We start from the raw sequence: 22,673 nt of genomic DNA on the forward strand, positions 1-22,673 counted from the left end.
ACACAAATTGATATGCGAATTCGCTTGTATGTAACAAAACTCATTTGATAATAGAATAACTTAAAAAAATATTCATTTTTATATACCAAATCATTGATATACACGTAGTTGATATGTTGGTGAGCGATCCACGTGTCATTGGGTGTGGAATTGCTAGATACACCAACAGAGCATAAATGAGATAGAAAACAAGTATGAAATTATGAGCATTTCATTGCGAGTGTTATTAGCCATCAAACATGGGAGAATTGACACTTCTAGGTTGTGACATTAATCCAGTAAGGCTATAGTCTACATGTATACAGAAGGTTGAGAAAGAAGAAGAATTCTACACAGTAGGAAGCATGGAGTTTTGGCTACGTTGAGCTATGCTAAATCAGTCATGCCAATATGGGCCATGGCCATCTGGCCCTGGTGTTGCAGAACATTTGCCGCCGCCTATTGTTTCGTTCCAGTAAAGGCCCCATAGCACGCCATTAAAATACCGTTAATATTCTCACATTTTTCTCATCACACTGACCATCACAATCACTAACATCGATCATGGTCCACTTAATAGGTCACCGAAGCCATCATTATTGGTGGATTTCTGTTCCCTAGAAAGGTCTACGCTTGCCATGATGTCTGCTGTTTTCTTAGAAGGAGGCCCGTCTGCTTCCACATCAGAAAATTGGTTGCCAGGATGCGCATGATTTGGGGAGGACAAAGGCGAGTCGCGAGGGGTTCCACCCAAAGTCTGAGGTGGAGATGATCCTTTCCCGTCATTCTTCTTCTTTACAGCATTTTTATGCCACTGCTTTAGGGCCTTGGAAGTTTGTTCATCAAAAATTGATCTCTTCATGGTTGATCCCATCTAAATATGCCCCACGAAAAAGTAAGGATCCGTTCATCACCACTTTGAAAATATGTTAAAAAGTTTTACTGGCAGTTCCTAGCTAGCATGTGGATGGATGGATAGAAATAGTAATGGGTGAACGCAGCGTAAAGGAAGATTAGCTCAATTATAGTTTACCAAAACTAGAACATATTCCTAACTTTCCGAAAATTTCTTCATTCTGCAAGTTGCTACTCTTAAATTTCAGCATGTATTTGATGTAAAGAGCGTACCTGAGTAACAAGGGCATACAGAGGAAGAGTGATGTAACTGCACATAAATTGGACTCCCACCCTGTCAAGTTGGTAATTTCATTAACTAATTTGGGCAGTCCAATGTTAATTATCCTTCCGTGAAGGAACCTTCTAGGAAGAATGATATCTAAGAGGCATTGCTTACCCAAGGACAACTCTTAGAATAATAAGATCAAAATTCTCATGAAAACAAGATCTCAAGCCAAACTCGTACTGCACCAAGATTGATCAGTCAGAATTCCAACAGGGAATAATAGAAATAATTTGAGGAAGGTGAAGGAGAGAAGTTTGTTACCCATATCCAAAGGAAATAGGTTATCTCGAATGCATTCTGGACAAGAATCAGATTGTTAGAAAATCTTCATAAATCTTAACATGAAAATTGAAAAGTATGCAATTTCTGAACAAAAAAAAAAAAAAAACAAAGGTTTAATGTCACTCAGAAAACAGTAAGCATGTGCTCTAATTCTACACCCAGCTGGAATTTACAAAGCTGTAACACATATGGTTACGTAGAATATGTCATGCAAAAAGAATAGAAGGCAACTAGTTAGTACCTGGAACAAGACAAAATGGATGAGATAAAGAATTAATTGAGGCCAACTGAACCAAAAATGCTTGTCAGAAACTTGTACAAGCGGTATTCCTTGGACTACAGCATGCCTTTCTATGATTTCAAGAGCCATTTCTGTTATTATAGCTTGAAGCTTTGTCCCAACTGATAATACCATCTTTAAACCACCCAATCATTAGTCATGGAATATAAACACATATTCATATAATTTTATGACAAGTTTCTTACAACTAGAGGAAGTATTGACACCCAAACCATAGCATACGATCCTGAAAAGGATAAGATCAGATCAATTATATCAATGTTAATTTTGAGTGTGAAAATGACAATTTTTTTATATCGTTCAAGAAAAAAACTCCATTGCCAAAATTAGAACAGAAGTTGTAAGAAGTAAGACTAACCATTAACATTAACTAGCATAAAGAACAACATGGAAGCCCATAATAGTGGACTGCAAGGAGCATGAAGGAAAAGGTCAGAAAAAAATGGGTAGGAAATACGGACAAGATAAAGAAAAGATTATTCTCATGTACTTAATCTCAATGCCAGTAAGGCAAATCGCTGATTACCAACAGAATGCTAACAAAATTTGGCACTTTACCTGATTCCCACGACTACCTTAAAATCATCTTCTAATGACCTCTTTATATATTTTTGAAAGTCAAACTTACTTCCAGGTGCTAAATGAACCTATAAGGAGGAAATGAATTACTTTATGAACAGTTACCATATAAAGATGACCTTAAGATTCCGGCATCTGAAGAAACTCACAGTAATAAATCCATGTCGCAAAGTCAAGTAGTCAGCCCTACGAACAGACCTGAAGAATTGTCTAAAGAAGCAGACCTGAAAGATTGGAACATTCAAGCATTGCATCAACAATTACAGGTTTAAAAATAATGTAAAAACACTTACAAAAAATAATGTAAAAAGAACCGTAACCAGTATGGAAAATTTAGAAGACCGTGACAAGTTCTTTGTTTTGTCTTTTTTAGGTCTTGCTTCAAACTTGACTGAATCATTTTCATGCTCACCAAAAATAAATATGCCTAGAAATTACAGTAGCATGATATTGAATTCAATTCAATCTTGAAAGTCAATGACATCATTTTTTTTTATAGGTAAAATGTAAATGACATCATTGATTAGAAGACACATTTCTTACAAAGTAGAAGGAGAACGGTGATTTAGTCCAGAAACTAGTATGATCCTTTACGAATGATGTCTCATGAGTAAGCCTGAATCTTGTGGGATCTGAACAATCAGCACACACCAAGACAGCGGTTAGAAATAAGTAAACACAACACTTTAACAGACTAGATTCTCCATGCTGACTGAGTATAAACTATGAAATTTGATAGCAACAAACAGCAGACAATATTTTCATCATTCACTAATATACCATTCATGTATTCAGGGTCATGAGTACTCTCCCGTTCCCAGTCCTTCCACCCACGAATCTGAAAAAATAGAGAACTGTAAGTAATCAACTAGGTTTATGTTGGAACCACCTTTATAAATTGATTAGCACCTATGGCTTTTGAAAAGTGTAACACCATCCCCATGAACTGGAAGAGCACTAATATTACAAGTTTATCCCCAGAGAATACTGTCCTCCCTGATCCAAAGGCCCTTGTGCCTCTTGTTTCCGGGTGTTAATTATATGACAAATTTAGGAATTACAAAACAATTATGGGAAAATTTGAATGTGAACCCACCTTTAATCTTCCCAGCAGCATTGTTATGGCACTGTATATCACATGGAAGGCTGCTAAAAAGAATATGAAGATGTGTAACTGATGTAAACCATTCACAGATATAAGTGGCACGTGCCCCTACATTATGGAAAATTAAGAATTACGTCAGTCCCTATGACCAGGAAAGGAATGATTGCGGGAATTTAAGAATGATTGTTCACAATTACATCAGTCATTGGATTGAAAAGATAAAGGCTGGAGAGGTTTATCAATCTACCTGCTAGTGTAAGATTAATTTTAAAATGTAAAGATTGACAACAATATGAAGTCATGCTGTGTATTATATACCCTTCAACAATTTACATATAAAATAAAGATTATGGTTTGAAACAATAAAAGTCAGAGGTATATATGATTTGATTGTATTTGAATCAAATCCATGCCCGTATACTGCAAATGAAACATCAAATGTATATGTTCAACAGATACTCATATGCTTTGAGTTAACATGTGCCAAGTTAGGGTCAACGGAAGTCCTGTTCCACATATTGGCATGTAGAAAGCCATGCCACTAAGGGTAGAAGATCCTAGATCAGTATATCTTTTCCAATTCAACTTTATCTAACCTTCAGCTTCCTGAACTGCATTTTTTATCTGATATTATCTTTCCCTAGTACCTCTCTGATTCAATCCCAGTAATTTTTAACTGTAAAGTTGCCTTCTATATTATTGTACACATTGATTTCTAAAGCCCAACCTTCTGGTCTTTGGAACATTTTTAGCCTCACTAATTCATATGGTGAAATTCCTCTTAGCTAGTTTATAATGGGATGGTCATATCTAACCCATGCACTGATGGAAATATACACTTCATCAATTTACAATTAGATCAACAGAAAAATCATTTCCTATCACAATATAATTGATAAGCCAAACATGCTCTTTAATTGTGTCTTGTCAGTACTAAACATATAGTTATCCAAAGTGCAGGTTCGTGGAATTAACTCCACCATAACAATTCATTAAAGCAATGGATTGATAAAGAACTAACCCTGCAAACAAGGAATGTGAAGTCCATAATAAAAAATCAAGGATGTAGCTTTTTCTTATAGTGGATAACAGATTATGCATCTGCTAGCATATTAATTTGTAACTGAATGTTAAATGAAACCTACCTGACCATGACCAAATTCAATGCTCAATTACATTCTCAAACTGATATACTTACCAGTTTGCAAGCTGGACCTGCACCCCCACCAGCTAGATGTCTACGCTCATGCCATAGAAGCCTGCGATGATGTTCCCCTTCTCCCTTTGCAGGCTCAGGTTTTGGTTTCTGATGGTCACCCCCTCCTCTCAGGGGGCAAGGTAACATTGTATCTGCAAACTTCATGGGAATACACATGCTGGAAATGAAGCTTTGCCCGAATGTCAAGAGTAAAGATATAAATCCTAAAACCATAAGCTCTGCAAAAAAATAAACAGGAAGAGAGATCTTGATCACTAGGAAACCCAAGAAATATCATTGGTCAATATTTCATAAACCAAACTTATAGAAATATATAAAATCAATAAAGAAACACTAACAAATAGGATCAATGCTTTTACCGCCTTTTATTTTCTCGAGAGCTTCAAACAAAGCTTTCTTTTTTCTTTCTTGAAACCACTGAGACAAAAGGGACAGGTTAACTGTTCAGAAAGGTTATTTATAGAGAGACATAAATACATATAAAACTTGAAAAAAATGAACATGGCCGCGTGTTAATGGGTTTTAATATTAGGAAGTTACAAGGAAGCAAGTTACATAATGCTAGACCAATATGCAGCCATGCGAATTTTCTTAAGGATCAATTCAACATTCAAACCAATCCCATTATCTTAAGGATCAATAACAAGATTATCACACAACACAACTCAACATAGTAAGAAACCTTAAATACACAAGCCAACCTAAACATTTCCAATCTCTAAACTGCCGTGTGACTGCCCATTACCGCAGTTATAATTTCAAACTACAATCTGTAAGAGCGGTCGTGACAGTTTATGGAACGCAGCAAACGACGATTTCATAAAATGTTGCTAAAAACTGTGACTTATGCAGTGCAATTAAATTTACAACTATCGTATGAAACTGAAAAGTTCTCCTAAATTTATCTATTTAGAAAACTGAAACACGAAAATCATAATTGCATACCCTTACAGATCATAGAAGATCCAGCTCCCTAGACAAATAATTTTTTTTACACCCAACGAGATCAAATTGCCCAGAAAGGTTTTTTGAAGTAAATATACAGATTACAAAACAAAAACATAAATTCGAAGGATTGAACCTTATTTTTTTTCTCATGCATCAGCCTTGTTATTACCTCTCCAACCATATGAAGAACTTTCTCCAAAATTATTGAAATCAAAATGATAACTGCGCAAACTACTGCGACGGCCCAAGTGGGAGTCTGATCGAGCTCCCTTGCAGGAGTGATACCTCCGCCTCCGGCCATTTCAACCAACAAACTAGCGCTTAGAACTTATGAGCTTCAAAAACAATACTATTCCGGACAGTGAAAAGCGACAAGTCATCTATTTACTCCCTATGCCGAATATGGAACACGTTCATCGTAATATCTCCAGAAAGCTGAGGGGAAAAAAAGGTGTATGTGGGCTGCGACGCCTAGAGAGAATCCAATATTTGCATAGCATTGTGTGGGAGGAAGGTTTGTGATTTCTTGGTTTCAACTTTAACGGTATTGAACCGGGAACGTACGGAGAGAAAAGAATGACGGTTGGGATTCGTTGGAGATGAGCCATCACCGTCAAATATATTTTCGAGCTTGCCATTGCATGAACCAGACTTAATTGGCGAGAGAGGGAGAGTAGGGATTTTCACCTAAAATTGAGGCTAATGCACGGTCACAAAAGCTTAGAACAAAACCTCAACCAAAACGCCATCAGGGATTGTTTCAGCCAAACAAATTCTCCGAATGTAGAGACGAAGGCTCGGAATTTTATTTTATTTTCTTTAGATATGAATATTTCCCCTTTTAAGACACCAAGGGGGAGGAACAGAGGCCAAAACGTCTGAGAAAAAAATCAAAAAATTGCGCCGTTGCCGGGGATCGAACCCGGGTCACCCGCGTGACAGGCGGGAATACTCACCACTATACTACAACGACTTGATAGTTGTGTCGGTATCAAATATGTTTATATTCAGTTCGATAAGGAAAAAACTTACCATATACAAAATAAAGAAAATAATACTATAACTATCAAATATGTCGATCAATTATATCCGCTAATATATTTTTGTTTAGAAAAATTTTATACATCATACTATCATTCTACTCTCATCTTACTATATAAAATATAACAAATTTATCACCATTAGATGATAATTTTTTATTGGATAATTATTTATCATTCAATAATGATAAATATGTCACATCTTACATAATGAGATGAAAATAAAATAAAAATATAGAATATAGCATTAATCTTTTATTTACTTATTTTGGTTAAGTAAGTGACTATTCATGAATATATATATATATATATTATTTTTCTTAATTGTTAAGAATGTTTAGAAAATGCTTAAAGAAAAAAAAAAATTCACAAGTATGCACATCTGGTAGGCATATTAGCATTGTCCATAAAATAATACATGAGCTCTTTTATTCCAAAATGAGTATATAGAGTACATCATTCATATATATCATTTAAATAATAAATTTATTTAATTTATAAAATTTCAATTTTAAAATTTATTTTTTAAATCAAATTATATTGTATATATACGGAGGTTACAAAAGGTTTGAGAATACAAGCTCAGTAATTGCCAATCCTCGTACGTACGTACCACAGTGCATGCATACATGTCGTTACGTACGTAGCCTGAAGTGCTTCATCCCATTACTAACAACTGGCTTTGAATCTTGTGTTTGCATGCAGCCTTCTGGTCGTACTGTTGCAGATGATTAATTATTGTTTGTATTTTGTTAATAAATATTAGTATTTATTAGTAATTAACCTTCTTTTTTTAATATCATTACTAATAGAAACAATTACGTACCGTTGCTAACAATTACCGTTGCTTATATATAAAAATACGTACGTTTGAATTTTTCTTTTTAGCTCTTGATTTTATGTATCCCTAATTAACTCCTTAATTACCGGCTCATGTGTTAATTGTTCAATTAACTCCTGGAAGCCTTTTTTTTTTTTTTTTTTTTTTTTTTTTTATAATTAATTTGGCTGCTTTTATTATGGATATTGCCCATTGATTGTTTTGTTAAAAAAAAAAAAAATGCATGGTACCGGAGAAGAAGGAAGTCCCAACGTCTCATGATGAGTATAAATTTTCGGTTCGAAATATGCAGTACTGTCCGATATAAATTTGATGATCAGAAGGGTAATCTAAAAGTGGAATGAGGCTATAAAATTTTATTTTTCGGTTTCCAAAACATGCTCTCTCCCGCATCATACGTACTGAAATAGGAAACCTGTAAAGAGTTTGAAAGTTGAAACTAAAAAAAATTAAAAATAAAAAAATAACGCCGTTGCCGGGGATCGAACCCGGGTCACCCGCGTGACAGGCGGGAATACTCACCACTATACTACAACGACTTGGTGATTAAGGGTCCCAACTTTTTATATATAATTAATAATCTCTAGAACCCTAGCACCCTGAATCCTGATTTATGTACGCCATAGTATCGTTTATTTTCTTCTAAATTGGTTGTTTCCATCTGCAAAGAATAACGGTGCAATTCTTTTATTTTAAAAGGAGACGGTATTCCAATTTTATTAACCTCTCACTTAAACATAAAAATATAATATTATAAACAAACATGGATTACAAAAGTCTCCAACCAAAGTTCCAAAAAATTTCTATGCAAAGTTTTACATTATGTGAGCAACGACGGCAATAACTATTTACAACACTGAAACTTCTATTTCCATGTAAAGTTTGGCACACCAGATCTCCTTCCTATGTGCCATGATTATAAATTTAACTGTTTCCAGTATAATTAACCCATATAAGCATAGTTGATTTTGAGATTTTCAGTAATCCAATGAAAAGCAGAATAAATCATGGCTATGAATGACATAGTTTCAAAATAGGTTCTTCTTTGGTATCTAATTTACCTCGCTTTGGCTATCTAATTCCAAATCCTACATATAGCATGACAAACATAACATAATGCACATGGTTTCTTATGATATAATGATTAAAAGTTTAGACAAATAAATATCCATGCCATGGTTAGACCTGACATTTAGTATCAAGGTAGAAACTATGACAGACAACCTATAAACTGGATTAAAATGTCTTATTATTATGAGGAGAGCACCGCCGTCAGAGAAAAAGAGCTACCATCTGGCTAGTAACAATAGAGTGAAAACATTGTGAGCATGGGAATTAAAATCCTCATAAGTCAAACCTCAGAATGAATCAGTGAACATGGCATATGAATTAAAGAGCTGCACAAAATGGTAAAACCAAAATCAAGTTCTAAAAAAAAACTACCAAAAAAATAAATAAAACAGTTTCTAGATCTATATATCGGGGTAAAAGAAATCCTTGGCTTCCTCATGGCAATTTGGAAGAGAATTGATTTTGACGGGAATCACTCGGAACAAATACAGGAAGCTGGCCGCCCCTATGTGATCTCTGCTGATAATAACTTGATGTAGAACCTCTATCCAGACCAGCAGCCACTGAGCTCAAATTTCTTGTCCCTCTGATTGGTTGTTCATTCACAACAGGACCACCAAAGAAAATGGATTGACCTGTGTACGACAGCTCTGTTCCAAGACCTCTGGAAGATGAGGAAACAAAACGGCCGGCATCTTGATCCCAGAAGACTGATGATCTTGAGTTTTCTAAAAGACCCAAGTTGTTATTTCTCAAAGGGATTTGTGCTACATTCTCACAAACTGCATTTTTGTTATGCTCACTTTGTTTTGTTGAGCAAAGAGATTGATCTGCTGATGATTGATAAATAGGATTGAAGTGATCTCCGTGTACAGTTTGCCGGTCCAGCAGCGAAGGCGTGATGTTGGAGAGTTGAGGACTGCTAAGGTTGCTAATGCTTTGATTGCATGTTTCAATATCTTCCTTGCTGGCACGACTAGGTGGATATGAGCTCTTAGGAGGAGATAACCTCGATGCCCCAGTTCTAGCATTTCTACTGTGAAACTCTTGATCGGTGCTGACTGGACTGGTTCTTCCACTCACAGTAGTACTGGACAAATGATCAGCATCGTATGGATGATGTCGAGAACTAACCGGACGAAGGACAGATGATGATGCTCTAGCTTTTGCAGCTGCTTTAATTGCCTCATTAGAATCCAGTTTAGCAAGTTTCCATGCACTGATTCGGATTGGGCGCTGTGGTAACTTTTTCCCCATGTCAGACAGCTGCATTGCATCTGGATCCACTATGGATGGTAGGCGACCTAGCTCCAAATGAGATATAATTTCATCCTGTTCATTAGATACACATAAAATTTTTAATTCTGGCACAAAACTCACTTTACTGGAGGAGGACAAAACTCACTTTAATTCTGGCACAAAACTCACTTTAATAAAGATAGACTAAAAAAAATAGTGAATTGAAATCTATGTCACGTGGATTAGAAGCATGATATTAAATAAATGTAAGCATATATATATATATATACAAGATTGATATGAGTAATGATTGGTTTGAAAAATTACGTGCAGCTCCCGACCATGGGGCTATATATACATAGGATTTATATACCACGTACCCCCCATTTACCAAGTTTAGGATTTATTATATATATTAATAAAAAAATTTAAAAAATAAATATATATATTTTTATTTAAGTAGAAAGTCTTTTATATATTTAGATCTCTTGATAAAGTCTGTAAATTGATATATTAAAACTTAGTTCAATAATTTATTTCAAGAAGTCGATATCTAATATCAACAACTAAGTTAATTTATATTATATAGATGTATATATATTAGCTATACATGATGATGATAAGATCAAAACGAAACGATCGATATATATAAGCTCTTTGTCTTGTCACGTGGCAAGGCCAGCAGTTACATTGTAGAATCAACCGCCCGTTTTCGAGATCAAATAATATTATATTAAAGTAATAGATTATAACTTTCGATATATTAAAACTTGATATATTAAAACTTAATTCAATAATTTAAAATACATGGGTGTGTGCCAGCTATTGATGCTCTCTGTCATCAAATAAAATAAAATAAATGAGAAGATGCGATTAAACTCGGCAACCGAACAAACATCTTCACATGGCATCAACTCCAGAATAGTTTCATTGTCACATGGTTTGAAATTTAATCATAGACTAAAGGTATACAGTAATAGATTATAACTTTCGATATAGTACGTAGCAATCAACTAACATTAAAGAATGATTTTGGTCATAGTGATGTTGCATTAAATGACAAAAATGAGAGATCTTGCATTAGATTTGTTTCCCAAATTATGTTAATTCCCAAAATTTGGTGGACAATGGGTAATAATATAATAGAGAAGTGGCCTTCGAGACATGATCTACGTCATAGATATATTTTTTTATTATTAGAAAAGATAATACCGCCATTTCATTATAATAACCAAGAAATACAATGAGGTGAATCCTCCGTGATTACGATGAGTTTAGAAATGGTAAAAATATCTTTTACAAGTAAGTGAGTAATTGTGTTACTGTCCCTGAGAAATATCTCACTTTACAAAATATTTAAGACAAGATCTTGGGCCATACATGAACATATACTATAAAAAAAAATAAATAAATAAATAGATTTTTGTGACTAATTTATTATAATAAAAAAATTATTCACAATTAAAATTAATTATAAGTAATCTTTTTGTTATAATAAATTAATTTTAAAAATCTATTTTTCTTATAGTGATATGGGTACTATTCCAAGCTTAATTTTCTTCTTATAAGGTCTTTGTAGCTTGCAAACATTCCCCTTCGAATGCAATCTTTGATAATCTCAGATCCAGTGTTAGTTGGGCAGCACAAGTGCTCCATATGAATGCGCTGGAAGGGGTCCAGGAAACATCTTTTCTTACCTACGTGATAGATAGAAAGAAGGGTAGAGGTGGCATTATAATATAGAAAATAATAGAATTATTACTTCACTACAATCTATTTATTACTTTTTTAATATTTAATTTTTTTTAATTTTTATTTTATTTAATAATTAAAGAAGCGAGTATAAATAAAATTATGTACTAATTTATATATTAATATTAATTTTTTTATATTTAAATTTTAAATTAATATTATTTTTAATAAAATTTATTTTTTAACTAATCATATTAAATTAATATACATGTTAATACATACTTACGTTTACAATTAAATTTTTTCTATATTATAAACTCCAGTTAATGTGGTGTGGAATATGAGATATGTCAGTGTCAGGTTGTTGATCCCAATGCTGTTTTAATTAAAACGCGTATGGTAGGGATCATTGGATTTCTCCCGTCCACACTGCCCCCTGGCCGTCTTCCTATCAGACATCAATCAATGGAACAGGTGGCGCTATCAAATGGAGACTTTAAATGTGGAAAGTCTAAATATGGTGGGCGTATTAGTTGAAATTGGGAATTACATTGCACCCACCTCTTTCGCTCTCATCTAACGTCTTCTTATGTATGTGTTTATAATATTTGATAATTATCATCGGTGCCAAATAATATCATTTGACTGATGTGTTTTTATTAAATTCGATCACCTTACAATCTTGATTAATTTTATAAGATTCTTTCTTTCGGTTCTTTTTCATCAAATAGAATTAATTAATGGATCCTCTTTTTATAAGTTATTCGTTTCGATTAATAACCATGTATTATCTTTGCAATCCACCAAAGATAATCTCTACATTAAATAAAGTTATCAAAAGATCTCCCGACAAAATATAAAGCATGAAACTAATCCTGCCGCCAACCTTATCTTCAGAAGAAAAAGTTAAAGAGGTGCATTATTTTCCAGTTTTTTAAAATAATGCATGTTGACGTTCTATTATCTCTTCTATTTTTTAAAAAAAAATTATTTATTTATAAAAAGATTTTAAAATAATAGAACGTCAACATGCATTATTTTAAAAAACTTAAGCTCTCACAACCACTGTTTACTCCTAATCATCTCGATAATCTTTTGTTAAAATCACCAACAACTTCACCACTACATCTAAATCTTAATCATTCTTGGGATCTTATTAAAAAAAAATGATACACATAATTTTTTTCAAAATGTTTTTTTATGTAATTCTATTTTAAATAAGATATGATTTTATAAAATAACCAATAAAAATAGCATCGCTTTTTATAAAAATACTTTCAATTTAAAATAATATATAAAGAATTATAAAAAAATTTATACTTGCATCATTGCTCATAAAAATAATCCCTAACTGTACTTGCTTAGCCTAAAAAATCATGTCAGTCTTCTACCTCAAATATCTTAAAATAAAGATCAGCCTTATTTGAGAGAATAAAATATAATTTACATCTTTTAGAAAATGAGAAAAGAAAATTAGGAGAACCTAACTAACTATATATAAATATACAAGGAGGAGGAATTGCATATAAAGTTCTAATACTGTTCAATACTAACCCCGGTAGTGGGTCTTCAAATCATTATTGTATTTCTATAGATCATCACAATAATATATAAGGATGAAGGTGAAAAACGTTCAAGGCTTTAATGCACATGATACGGGTTAAACACACACACACAACTCTCCTTTCCATTTCATCATCGCCCCTTTGACCGCCCGGTACGCCGCCGTCCGGAGGCTGTGTTATACACCACCCCCACCATTCTCTTCCCCTCCTAGTAGAGATCATCCCCACCAATTTTCAGAGCCATCGGACCAGCCGTTAGCCGCCACGAGCCCCTGGAAGTCACGGCACCTGCCTGTTTTTTCTCCCCTGTCGCCGGTTGCTTTCGCAGCCCAGAACCGCCGCCGTCCGGAGGCTGTGTTATACACCACCCCCACCATTCTCTTCCCATCCTACCATAGATCATCCCCACCAATTTTCAGAGCCATCGGACTAGCCGTTAGCCGCCACGAGCCCCTGGAAGTCACGGCACCTGCCTGTTTTTTCTCCTTTCCATTTCATCGTCGCCCCTTTGACCGCCCGGTACGCCGCCTTCCGGAGGCTGTGTTATACACCACCCCTACCATTCTCTTCCCCTCCTACCAAAGATTATCCCCACCAATTTTCAGAGCCATCGGACTAGCCGTTAGCCGCCACGAGCCCCTGGAAGTCACGACACCTGCCTGTTTTTTCTCCCATGTCGCCGGTTACTTTCGCAGCCCAGAACCGCCGCCGTCCGGAGGCTGTGTTATACACCACCCCCACCATTCTCTTCCCATCCTACCAGAGATCATCCCCACCAATTTTTAGAGCCATCGGACCAGCCGTTAGCCGCCACGAGCCCCTGGAAGTCACGGCACCTGTCTGTTTTTTCTCCCCTGTCGCCGGTTGCTTTCACAGTCCAGAATTGCTGCCGTTCGGAGGCTGTGGTATACACCACCCCCACCATTCTCTTCCCCTCCTACCAGAGATCATCCCCACCAATTTTCAGAGCCATCGGACCAGCCGTTAGCCGCCACGAGCCCCTAGAAGTCACGGCACCTGCCTGTTTTTTCTCCCCTGTCGCCGGTTGCTTTCGCAGCCCAGAACCGCCGCTCTCCGGCGGCGTGGCCTACACCACCCACCCAGTTTTCTTCCCCTCTCACCGGTGAAGATCCCCACCAAGTTTCACCTCCATCCGAGCCACTGTTAGCCACCACGAGCTCCTCCAAGCCATACGGTTTTTCACCGATTTCGACGCCGTCGCACCACCTCCGGCCACCATCTCTTCACAGCTTCTTCCCTTACCTCTTGCCGACCAAAACCGGTGGGGTGGAGTGGATCTTGAAGCTTTGGCAGAGAGCTGGGTTCGTGAGCTTCAGAGAGAGAGAGAGAGAGATATGAGAGAAGAGAGAGACAAAGAGAAGAAGAATCGAGAAAAATAGAAAAGTAGGAAGAAAAATATAAAGCAGCCAACCTTCTGACACAGTTACTAAAGACCAAAAAATCCTTATATAAACGGACACAAAGGAAGAAAATAAAAGGTTAAAAAAGTAACTATGCAATAAAAACGGAAGGAAAAAATGGAACGCAATAATTCACTGTTCATTTCTATAGAAGCGCGATAGGCGCTTATTATTATAGATAGATATATAGATATGAGTTCACTCCATTTGGAGTCTTTGAAAGACTCAAAAAAGTGGGTGGGTACAATAATAATTATTTTATGAAAGCTTTGGAAGTAGCTAATACGGTGAATCAGGCCCCCCACCCCCCCCCCCAACCCAAAAAAAAAAAAAAACCGTTGAGAACCAAGTTGAACCGATCCGCATATATAAAGGCCGGGTTGATTAGCTTATAATTTGGACTCGTTGAGTTTAATAACAAACTAAAATAACTAAGAATCGTCTGTTTTTTTTAAGACGTGGTCACCTTATATACAATGATTAAAAAAAAGTAAAGATAAATTAATTAGGGTGGGTCTATGCCCAATGCTGGGAGTTTCCGTTAGGTATTTTATTTTATTTTATATTATTTTTTAACACTTTTAAATATATATTAAAAAAAAACAATAACTCCAAACGGGATCCCTATTTTTTACCAATTAATTAAGATTTGGTACTATGAAATGGACGTACTACTTGTTGGTTTAACGGTAATTATATAACCAAACACAACTTCTCAAAATTTGGGCACGTTTTTACCCTTAAAGCACTCTTATCGGATTATCTAAATGTAAAAAAATTATGCTTTTTAATTATTAGGATAACAAAATTGTCCACATTGTATTAGACAGAATGTAGCTACTGTAGCTAGTAATTATAAAACTAAAACCAAATTTGATGTATATAATAATACCGTCAAATCTTTATTTTATTATTTCTTTTATAACTTTTTCTTCTGGATACTTCCATTACACTATGCATTAAATCTTCTGAGTTGATTTGTGCATGCTATCTTGCATCAAGTGCCCATATTTAGATGAATTATATGGTATAAGTCCATTAACCAATTGAATAAATTAGAATATGATTACTAATTAACATATAATAAATAGAATGGTAAAATATGATAAAATTAAATAAATCAATAATTACAAAAATTAAATATTTTTTTAATTATTAATTACTTATTACTATATAATAAATGAATGGATAATCTAATATGGGAATTTGATTGGAATAATAAAAAATAAATTTGTCTTATATTATTTTATTATTATATAAAGAAAAAATAATTATTCCAATGTGGAGATTTATGTGAATGGAATAGTCAAAAGTCTAATTCATTTCATATTCATCAAAAATGTTATTTAACTTTGGGTAATCCATAGATGATGCTTACAAAAGGGAAAATAATCATAGGAATGATAATTCAATTCATGATAGCTGATATTGGTGTTGTTACAATCTGATTTCAAGAGAGTAAGGGTTGGGTTGGGTGAATATTGGTGAAGAGAATACTTCATCACTATTTATTATTTTATCATTACTTTTTATTTACCTTTTATTATTTTGTACTACTATTCAATATTTTTTCATTATCATTTTCATTACTATTCATAGAGTATTTAAGATCACCTCACTACCCAAATACAACCTAAGACTATGTTCAGATATTAAGATAATTTTAGATAATCTGTAAATAATAATAAATAGTGAATAATGCTACTCATCATCCCATAATGTGATATTAGATGATTGGAGATTATTTATTATATTTTACTTATAAATTTATTATATAATACCACATCATAAGATGACGAGAGACTTATGAAAAAATAGATGATGATTAGATTTTTTATTCCATTCACAAACATACTCTAAGTCCTGATTTAGATACAAAAGTGATTTATTTGATTTTATCATTATAATTTTTTAAAATTTTAAAATAATAATAATAATATTATAAAATAATATTTTATTTAATTTTTATTTTTATTCATTTCATTTGAATTTATTATTCAAACGGTTCCAAAATATCAAGAATACTTTATGCTTAAAAAAGGATGTTTGGTGAGCAACCATATATATTGTTGGGTCTAAAGTAAAGAAGCAAAACCAAGGCCCATTGGTTTAAGTTTCCAATTCAATATATGGGCCCAATCCCGGTGAAATTCGTTAATGCAGATAAACATAGGTGGAAGAAAATAATGATAGATCTGCAGCTAGCTCAATGTTCTTTGTAAGAAGGCACTCGGTCATCATTAGGCAAACCAAATTAACAGTAGTACACAGTGTAAAAAATTAAAAACATTATAACACACAAGAAAAGTTTTAGAACATGTATTATTGTTGGAGTCTCTTGACATTGTTAAGGTTGCGTTTAGATTTCGAGATGATTTTAGTTAATTTATGAATAATAATATATTATAAATCTCGTTGAGATGTATTTAAATATAAATAAGTTGAGATATATATTTGAATTTATGAATTAGATTGAAATATATTTAATTTTTTTTATAAAAAATAGAAAAGTAATAAGTCTCATTAATGATTGATTTGTGATAGATTGACATAATTTTAATAACTAAACATAACCATTATTTTTATTTATAATATAAAAATTTTACTTATTATCTTGTACACTAAATATAAATTTATTTTGTGAATTTCTTTAACTTGAGATCAAAAACTCTGATGTAACACAATACCAAAACATAGAACAAGAGATGCTGATAAAAGCTTAACCTCAAAGATCTAAAGATTGTAACTAAGGAATCCTACTAATATTAAGATCTGCAACGTGCTTAAGTCCATTGTTATCCGTACGGATAAAAATAGCTTCTGCTGTTGTTCTATAAAAGCATATGTATACATATAATAAAATATTTATATAATATAAATTAATTTAAAAAATAAATTTTAAAATTTAAATTTTACAAATCAAATTGAATCGAATATTAGTATACGCTCTAATGATAATAAAATAACTCAATTAAATAAAAATGAAATAATATTTATAATTTTAAAATATGCAAAACTCTTGCATATTTTATTTAATATATATTTCATTTATATAAAAATAATCATTTTTTAATAATAGAATCACTTAAATTATAATTAGAGAATCGTAAATGTGTAAACATCGTTTAAATATTTTAAAAGTGAACAAATACAAAATCTATCTATATGAATAAATAGTATAACTCACTTTTTTTTACAATAAGGTATTTATCTCCTCAAGACTATAGATAGCATTATTCTAAAAGACAAAAAGAAAAGAAAAAATTACACAAAACTTCTGCGTGCTAAAATAAAGTTTATATTTCATCACCCATTTATAGAAGTTTCCGCCTCAAAGCTTAGTAATCATCGAATCCAGAGGCCAGAAAGAGCTCAAATTCATTTCCTTTCACACTAACCGAAACCGTCTCGGTTCCACTCCCGCACTCTCTCTCTCTTCTCTCTCTCTCTCGGTGCGTGTTTTTGTTTTCTAAAGATGGCTGCTATTTCGAATTCATTGATTTCGATTAGAGATCCTCGAACCCAGTTTTCTCCTGGTAAGCTTTTCTATCCCATTTCTTTCTTTCGTCGACTGCATATTTAACATTGTACGTGTTCCTTCAGATTATTATGCACCAGTTGCTTCATTCTGTTTCGTTTTATCTTTCCCTATCTCGTTCTTTGCTGGTGTTATTGAATTTAATAATTCTGTCCGAATGATCTTCAATCGAGGGGAAAGGTTTTATTAGAGCGATCATTCTATTTTATCGAATTTGCTGGTGTTTACTTCTCTCAGCTGTAGTCCTAATCATTAAGTCTTTGTACGTCTTAATGACTTTGAGCTGGAAATCTGCAAGTTCAATTTCTTAAATGGGTATTTTGCGTGCTTAGAAATTTAGTGTGAGTGATTTGTATGTCGTACCGTTGTTGTGTCGGATAATGACTTTGCTCGTCTTAGAAAGTCCCACTAGAATAGAAAACGTCTGAATTTAGCTTTTCATCAGAAAGCAAAACTGGGTCTCAAGTGTATCGAGCCCTTGGTAAAGTTTCATCGTTATAGCAGATTCTTTGCTGGAGATGGTGATTTTGGCATTTGCACCTTGAGTTTCAGAAATGTAGTTCAGTTTTCTTTCAGGCTGCTGAGGTTCTTCAGGGTCTGCCTAGGGTAGTTGGTATAAGGGAATCCGTATGATTCACATCTATCCCTTGATTCATGGTTCTTCCGGATTTTCCTTTATGTAAATTGATTTGTAATCATTCTGTTTATAGTTTCTGTTTATAGCTTTACATTCCTTATTTAGCTATAGCCCTGTATTATATATTGATCAGTTGTAATGAGAATGTAAGTGTGAGCATTACGACAATCTCTTGCGTAAACCTTATAGTTGGTTGGGAAGTTTATTTTTACCTGTCTTTTCCATCTAACATGCTGGCATCGCCCCCTCCGGCCTCAATCTTATGATACCACGTATAAACACACTTTTACATCAAATATTGTCATGATCTTGCTATTTCAGAGATAGTTGAATATGTTATTGCTTCTTCTTTTTTTAACCTTTTCATGTCTTGTCCCAATGGGAAGCAATGGTTCTTGAATATAGATGGCTGTCATACTTGACAGTCGTTGGAGGTTCATTTCACTAGGGAATAAATCAATTCAAACTGATGTAAGAAGGTTTTACTTTGTTTTGGATGTTTCTTTTTGGGATTATATGTCCCTCTTGGTCCATTGTCTCTGGCCTTGAAGTAATGGTTCCTGCACTGTTGAGCATGATTTCTGTTCAGCTATCATGTTTGGTTTTAAAATGTTGTTACTCATCTCTTCCTGTGTTCTCTTTTCTAGGATTTTCTTTAAAGCCAATAAACCAGTTTCTTGGAAATGTTGCCCCCGCCAACTTTTCACTTAAAACCAATCGTACAGGGAAATTACAACTTTATACATCCAAAAGATCAATTATAGTTCAAGCTGGGTACAGGTAATATATTTTCCATTTCTACAGGATCCTAATATGCTACTTATGGCGCAAAAGTGCACAATACTTTTGATTGTTAGTTTGAAGTGAGTTGCTTCATTCTATGTTATTATTGGTTTTGAATGTATATGTTTAGTTTTTTTTTTTTCATTTTTTGTATAAATGAAATTCTTAAAGCCAACATCATGCTTATATTGTGTAATTTCAGTGATCATGGAAAGCCAAGCAGTGCAAGCATCTTTGTAGGTGGCTTCATTTTGGGAGGACTGGTAGTTGGGACACTTGGCTGTGTATATGCACCTCAGGTCTGGTGCTTATTTACCCGTAACTTCACTTGCAAATGGAAGAAATTATTATTAGTAGTGGATCCTTATGCTTCTCTTTTTGCCAGTTGAATGCGGGGGTTTTTTTTCACCATGTTTGTGGTGTTTATTTATCTCTAATAGATAAGCAAAACACTTACTGGAGCTGACCGGAAGGATCTAATGAGGAAACTGCCCAAATTCATATATGATGAAGAGAAAGCTTTGGAGGTGAAAAATTGCTCTGAACTCTATTTGCTCTTTGTCTATGATCAATTATCAGGATAAATCCTTTAAAAGCCTTTGCTTTACTTGTTCTTAATGGATAATCAGTTAACATCATTGTTTGCCGCTTTGCTCATATTTCTTTTCACTTTGGTAATTTTAGTCTGTTCTGCTGACATGTTTTCCCTATGCTCAATTTTCATATGTTAAATTGTTTTGTCTCTAAAATTATGTAAACTGCTTTTGTCTCTTTTCTGAAACCTTGGTTATCAGCCCCAAACTGATTATGAATAGCCCTTCTTTTTGCAGAAAACGAGGAAAGTATTGGCCGAGAAAATCGCACAGCTGAACTCTGCTATAGATGATGTCTCTACTCAGCTCCGATCAGAAAAAGAACCAAATGGTGTTGAAATGAACTCAGATGAAGTTGAGGCTTCCATATAATTATCTTTTACATTTTGGTGTAAATGGCCTTCTCTGCCAGTAACTTACAGATTAATAAATAATAGTTTAATTTCGTTAAGTTGTTTCTTCAAACATGGTGGCTTTTAGTTGGTATATATATTTTCTCAAGTACGATTCTGGTAAAATTGTTAGGTATTTGGGTCCACTCGAAAACAAATATGATTCTAAACGTGTGTTCCAATAATGTGTATTAGCTGCTATTTGATATGTCCATGATATAGGCTGCTTCAAATTTATATCTTTTTTATTTTTTGCAACTCTTCCAAGTTAAACCCTTCGCCGGTTAATTGTGTTTTGTTGTAGTCTTAACTCTCAAGGGACCCGGGTTTGCTGATATCTACCCCGTGAGTAGATTCTATAAGATGGTATATCCTAGCCTTTAGGTCATAAACAGATAAACCCATTTTTCATGTTGTTGATGGTTCGAAATTCCAAAGGCAAAGAACCTAGAGAGAAAATCAATGGGGAAGAACCTATGTTTGAGCCTTTTTACCAACATATACAGCACACGAATAATGTGGAAGTCTTCTGAATCAGTTAGCATATAAGAGCACTAGTAGTGGTCTCAATAAATTTTAGCTAAAATTTAGTTAGAAAATTCATTTTTACAAATTTTAGCTAGCTACTTTTTACAACACTAAATAATAGACTCAATAAATCTTTCATTCTTCTATTAAAATATTAATTTATAACTTTTTATTATTTTAATTCTAAAAATTTATTTTCACATAAAATTGAATCCTGGTGAGAAAAATGGAATTTTGAAATTATGTGAATGAATCGAATCATTTTCACATAACAATAGATTGCGACCCGAAAACTTGAAAATCATTTAAAAACAGTTGCATACTTCACCAGCAGAAGTATAAGAATTACCAATGACCATGCGAACATCAAAATCCAATAAAAAACAAATTTATACATTGAACAAGAAACTAAAATGGAAGAGATGTTTTCAACAACAATAAAATTTTGTGGCCAAAAGACAGAAAACAGATCTTGAATGAGCACCCCATGAAAGAACTCAACGGGAACATCATTTTTAAGTCCAAAAATAATATTTTACCAGCTCCTTCAGCTCAACAAATTTGTCAAGTCATATGATTTAAAATTAAAAATACTATTAATTTGTTAAACCCACTACTGCATTTTATTTAACACTTTAGTTATTTTTTGGGTAAAATTTAACTTTAGCTATCTCACTCCTAGTGCTCTAAAATGTATTGGTGTTTTCACTTTTTTATAAATAGAATTGTCCCTCCAACATGTGGAATATTTACCTACCAACTTGTAAATTGCATAATTTAGATTGCGTTTGGATAGTGAGATGATCTTAAGTATTTTATAAATAGTAGTGAAAAAGTATTAATAGTAATGAATAGTAATAAAAAATAGTAAAAAGTAATTAAAATAATGAATAGTACCCAAACGGAACCTTATAATTGGGTGGTTCATGTTGTCTTCTTTTTTTTTTTCTTTTTTTATTTATTTTTATTTTTTTATTTTTATTTTATTTTTTTTTATTTTAAGTTATGTTTATCAAAACAAGCAGAGATTATTAACAAATTACATACTATACTAATTCTGCAATATATTTTTACTAATTGCAACCTATTAGACGGGGAAATGTAAATCTTGAAAATGACTTTGGAGATCTGTGCATTGTGGTGGTGTTATTTCTTTAGCTTGATATCTCGAATGTGGCTAAGCATCATCGATGTTTGAAATGTTGCTTTTCTTACAATAAATAGTTGGCTCATGTGGTTGAGAGACCTTGTAGAGTTCACTTCACAAACTTTCACGTGGTATTTTTAATGGCATCTCCAGCAGCATCAACAAAATGACAAGAGATGGCCCAGATGGGTCTTTCCCCCTTTTCTTTTGTGAGAAGATCATAATAATTTCATTATTTCTGATACACTCCCAGCAACATTACCTTTAAAGGACGAGGTTTGGGACAGCTTATTAATTGAAAATATGATGGTGTAAACGTTAGCTTATGAAAGGGAAATAAATTAACGAATTCCAATGGATAAAAGATTTTTCGACCTCTAAAATGGGTCCTATAATATTTAATATTTTTTATTGAGTAATATTATATATAGTCCTGTAGTATACAAGAGTCGTGCAGTTATTTTGAAAAAAAATAAAATCTATTATTAAAAAAGTAATTTTTTTTCCAAGTAGATCCTGTATTTATTTACTTATTTTTAAAGTGATTGCACGACCTCTGCACACTCACAACTACAACTATCATTTCTCTT

The 22,673-nt window shown here is 33.5% G+C and overlaps 3 protein-coding genes and 2 non-coding genes across 7 annotated transcripts; 1 reads left to right on the forward strand and 4 right to left on the reverse strand.

Moving 5' to 3' along the window:
• Positions 1–193: 193 nt before the first annotated feature.
• Positions 194–6,425, reverse strand: LOC122317556 (MLO-like protein 9). Of its 2 annotated transcripts, none has more exons than XM_043134698.1 (15): positions 5,766–6,425; positions 5,008–5,065; positions 4,628–4,866; positions 3,421–3,537; positions 3,105–3,162; positions 2,868–2,956; positions 2,474–2,548; positions 2,304–2,392; positions 2,104–2,153; positions 1,931–1,971; positions 1,686–1,859; positions 1,424–1,459; positions 1,274–1,341; positions 1,108–1,168; positions 194–853 (listed from the first exon to the last, which is right to left on the reverse strand). In XM_043134698.1, exons 1-15 carry the CDS (start codon positions 5,895–5,897, stop codon positions 542–544), a joined length of 1,599 nt encoding a protein of 532 aa, XP_042990632.1. In that variant the 5' UTR covers positions 5,898–6,425; the 3' UTR covers positions 194–541. The 2 variants fall into 2 exon arrangements, with proteins under 2 accessions (XP_042990632.1, XP_042990633.1); XM_043134699.1 differs by having other exon boundaries at positions 4,987–5,065; positions 5,766–5,829.
• Positions 6,426–6,497: 72 nt separating this feature from the next.
• TRNAD-GUC lies at positions 6,498–6,569 on the reverse strand. The gene has a single exon. It is a non-coding gene; the product is annotated as a tRNA-Asp (tRNA).
• Positions 6,570–7,944: 1,375 nt separating this feature from the next.
• Positions 7,945–8,016, reverse strand: TRNAD-GUC. The gene has a single exon. It is a non-coding gene; the product is annotated as a tRNA-Asp (tRNA).
• Positions 8,017–8,983: 967 nt separating this feature from the next.
• LOC122316342 (probable protein S-acyltransferase 19) lies at positions 8,984–9,820 on the reverse strand. Its single transcript, XM_043132871.1, has one exon. The coding sequence runs from the start codon at positions 9,818–9,820 to the stop codon at positions 8,984–8,986; it is 837 nt and encodes a 278-aa protein (XP_042988805.1).
• Positions 9,821–17,778: 7,958 nt separating this feature from the next.
• On the forward strand, positions 17,779–20,467 carry LOC122314844. Of its 2 annotated transcripts, none has more exons than XM_043130467.1 (5): positions 17,779–18,001; positions 19,288–19,420; positions 19,626–19,722; positions 19,864–19,950; positions 20,239–20,467. In XM_043130467.1, exons 1-5 carry the CDS (start codon positions 17,941–17,943, stop codon positions 20,386–20,388), a joined length of 528 nt encoding a protein of 175 aa, XP_042986401.1. In that variant the 5' UTR covers positions 17,779–17,940; the 3' UTR covers positions 20,389–20,467. The 2 variants fall into 2 exon arrangements, with proteins under 2 accessions (XP_042986401.1, XP_042986402.1); XM_043130468.1 differs by having other exon boundaries at positions 17,786–18,001; positions 20,254–20,467.
• The last annotated feature ends 2,206 nt before the right edge of the window (positions 20,468–22,673 follow it).

This window comes from Carya illinoinensis, chromosome 7, assembly GCF_018687715.1.
Source record: "Carya illinoinensis cultivar Pawnee chromosome 7, C.illinoinensisPawnee_v1, whole genome shotgun sequence".
In the NCBI taxonomy this organism is placed as follows: Eukaryota; Viridiplantae; Streptophyta; class Magnoliopsida; order Fagales; family Juglandaceae; genus Carya; species Carya illinoinensis.

Coding starts and splice junctions, on each gene's coding strand:
- LOC122317556 (XM_043134698.1), bottom strand. CDS start 5,897: ATGGCCGGAGGCGGAGGTATCACTCCTGCAAGGGAGCTCGATCAGACT. Junction 3,163..3,420: donor TGCTGCTGGGAAGATTAAAG/GTGGGTTCACAT, acceptor CTATTTTTTCAG/ATTCGTGGGTGGAAGGACTG. Junction 1,169..1,273: donor ATTCTAAGAGTTGTCCTTGG/GTAAGCAATGCC, acceptor CCAACTTGACAG/GGTGGGAGTCCAATTTATGT.
- LOC122316342 (XM_043132871.1), bottom strand. CDS start 9,820: ATGCAGCTGTCTGACATGGGGAAAAAGTTACCACAGCGCCCAATCCGA.
- LOC122314844 (XM_043130467.1), top strand. CDS start 17,941: ATGGCTGCTATTTCGAATTCATTGATTTCGATTAGAGATCCTCGAACC. Junction 18,002..19,287: donor TCGAACCCAGTTTTCTCCTG/GTAAGCTTTTCT, acceptor TCTCTTTTCTAG/GATTTTCTTTAAAGCCAATA. Junction 19,723..19,863: donor GCTGTGTATATGCACCTCAG/GTCTGGTGCTTA, acceptor TATCTCTAATAG/ATAAGCAAAACACTTACTGG.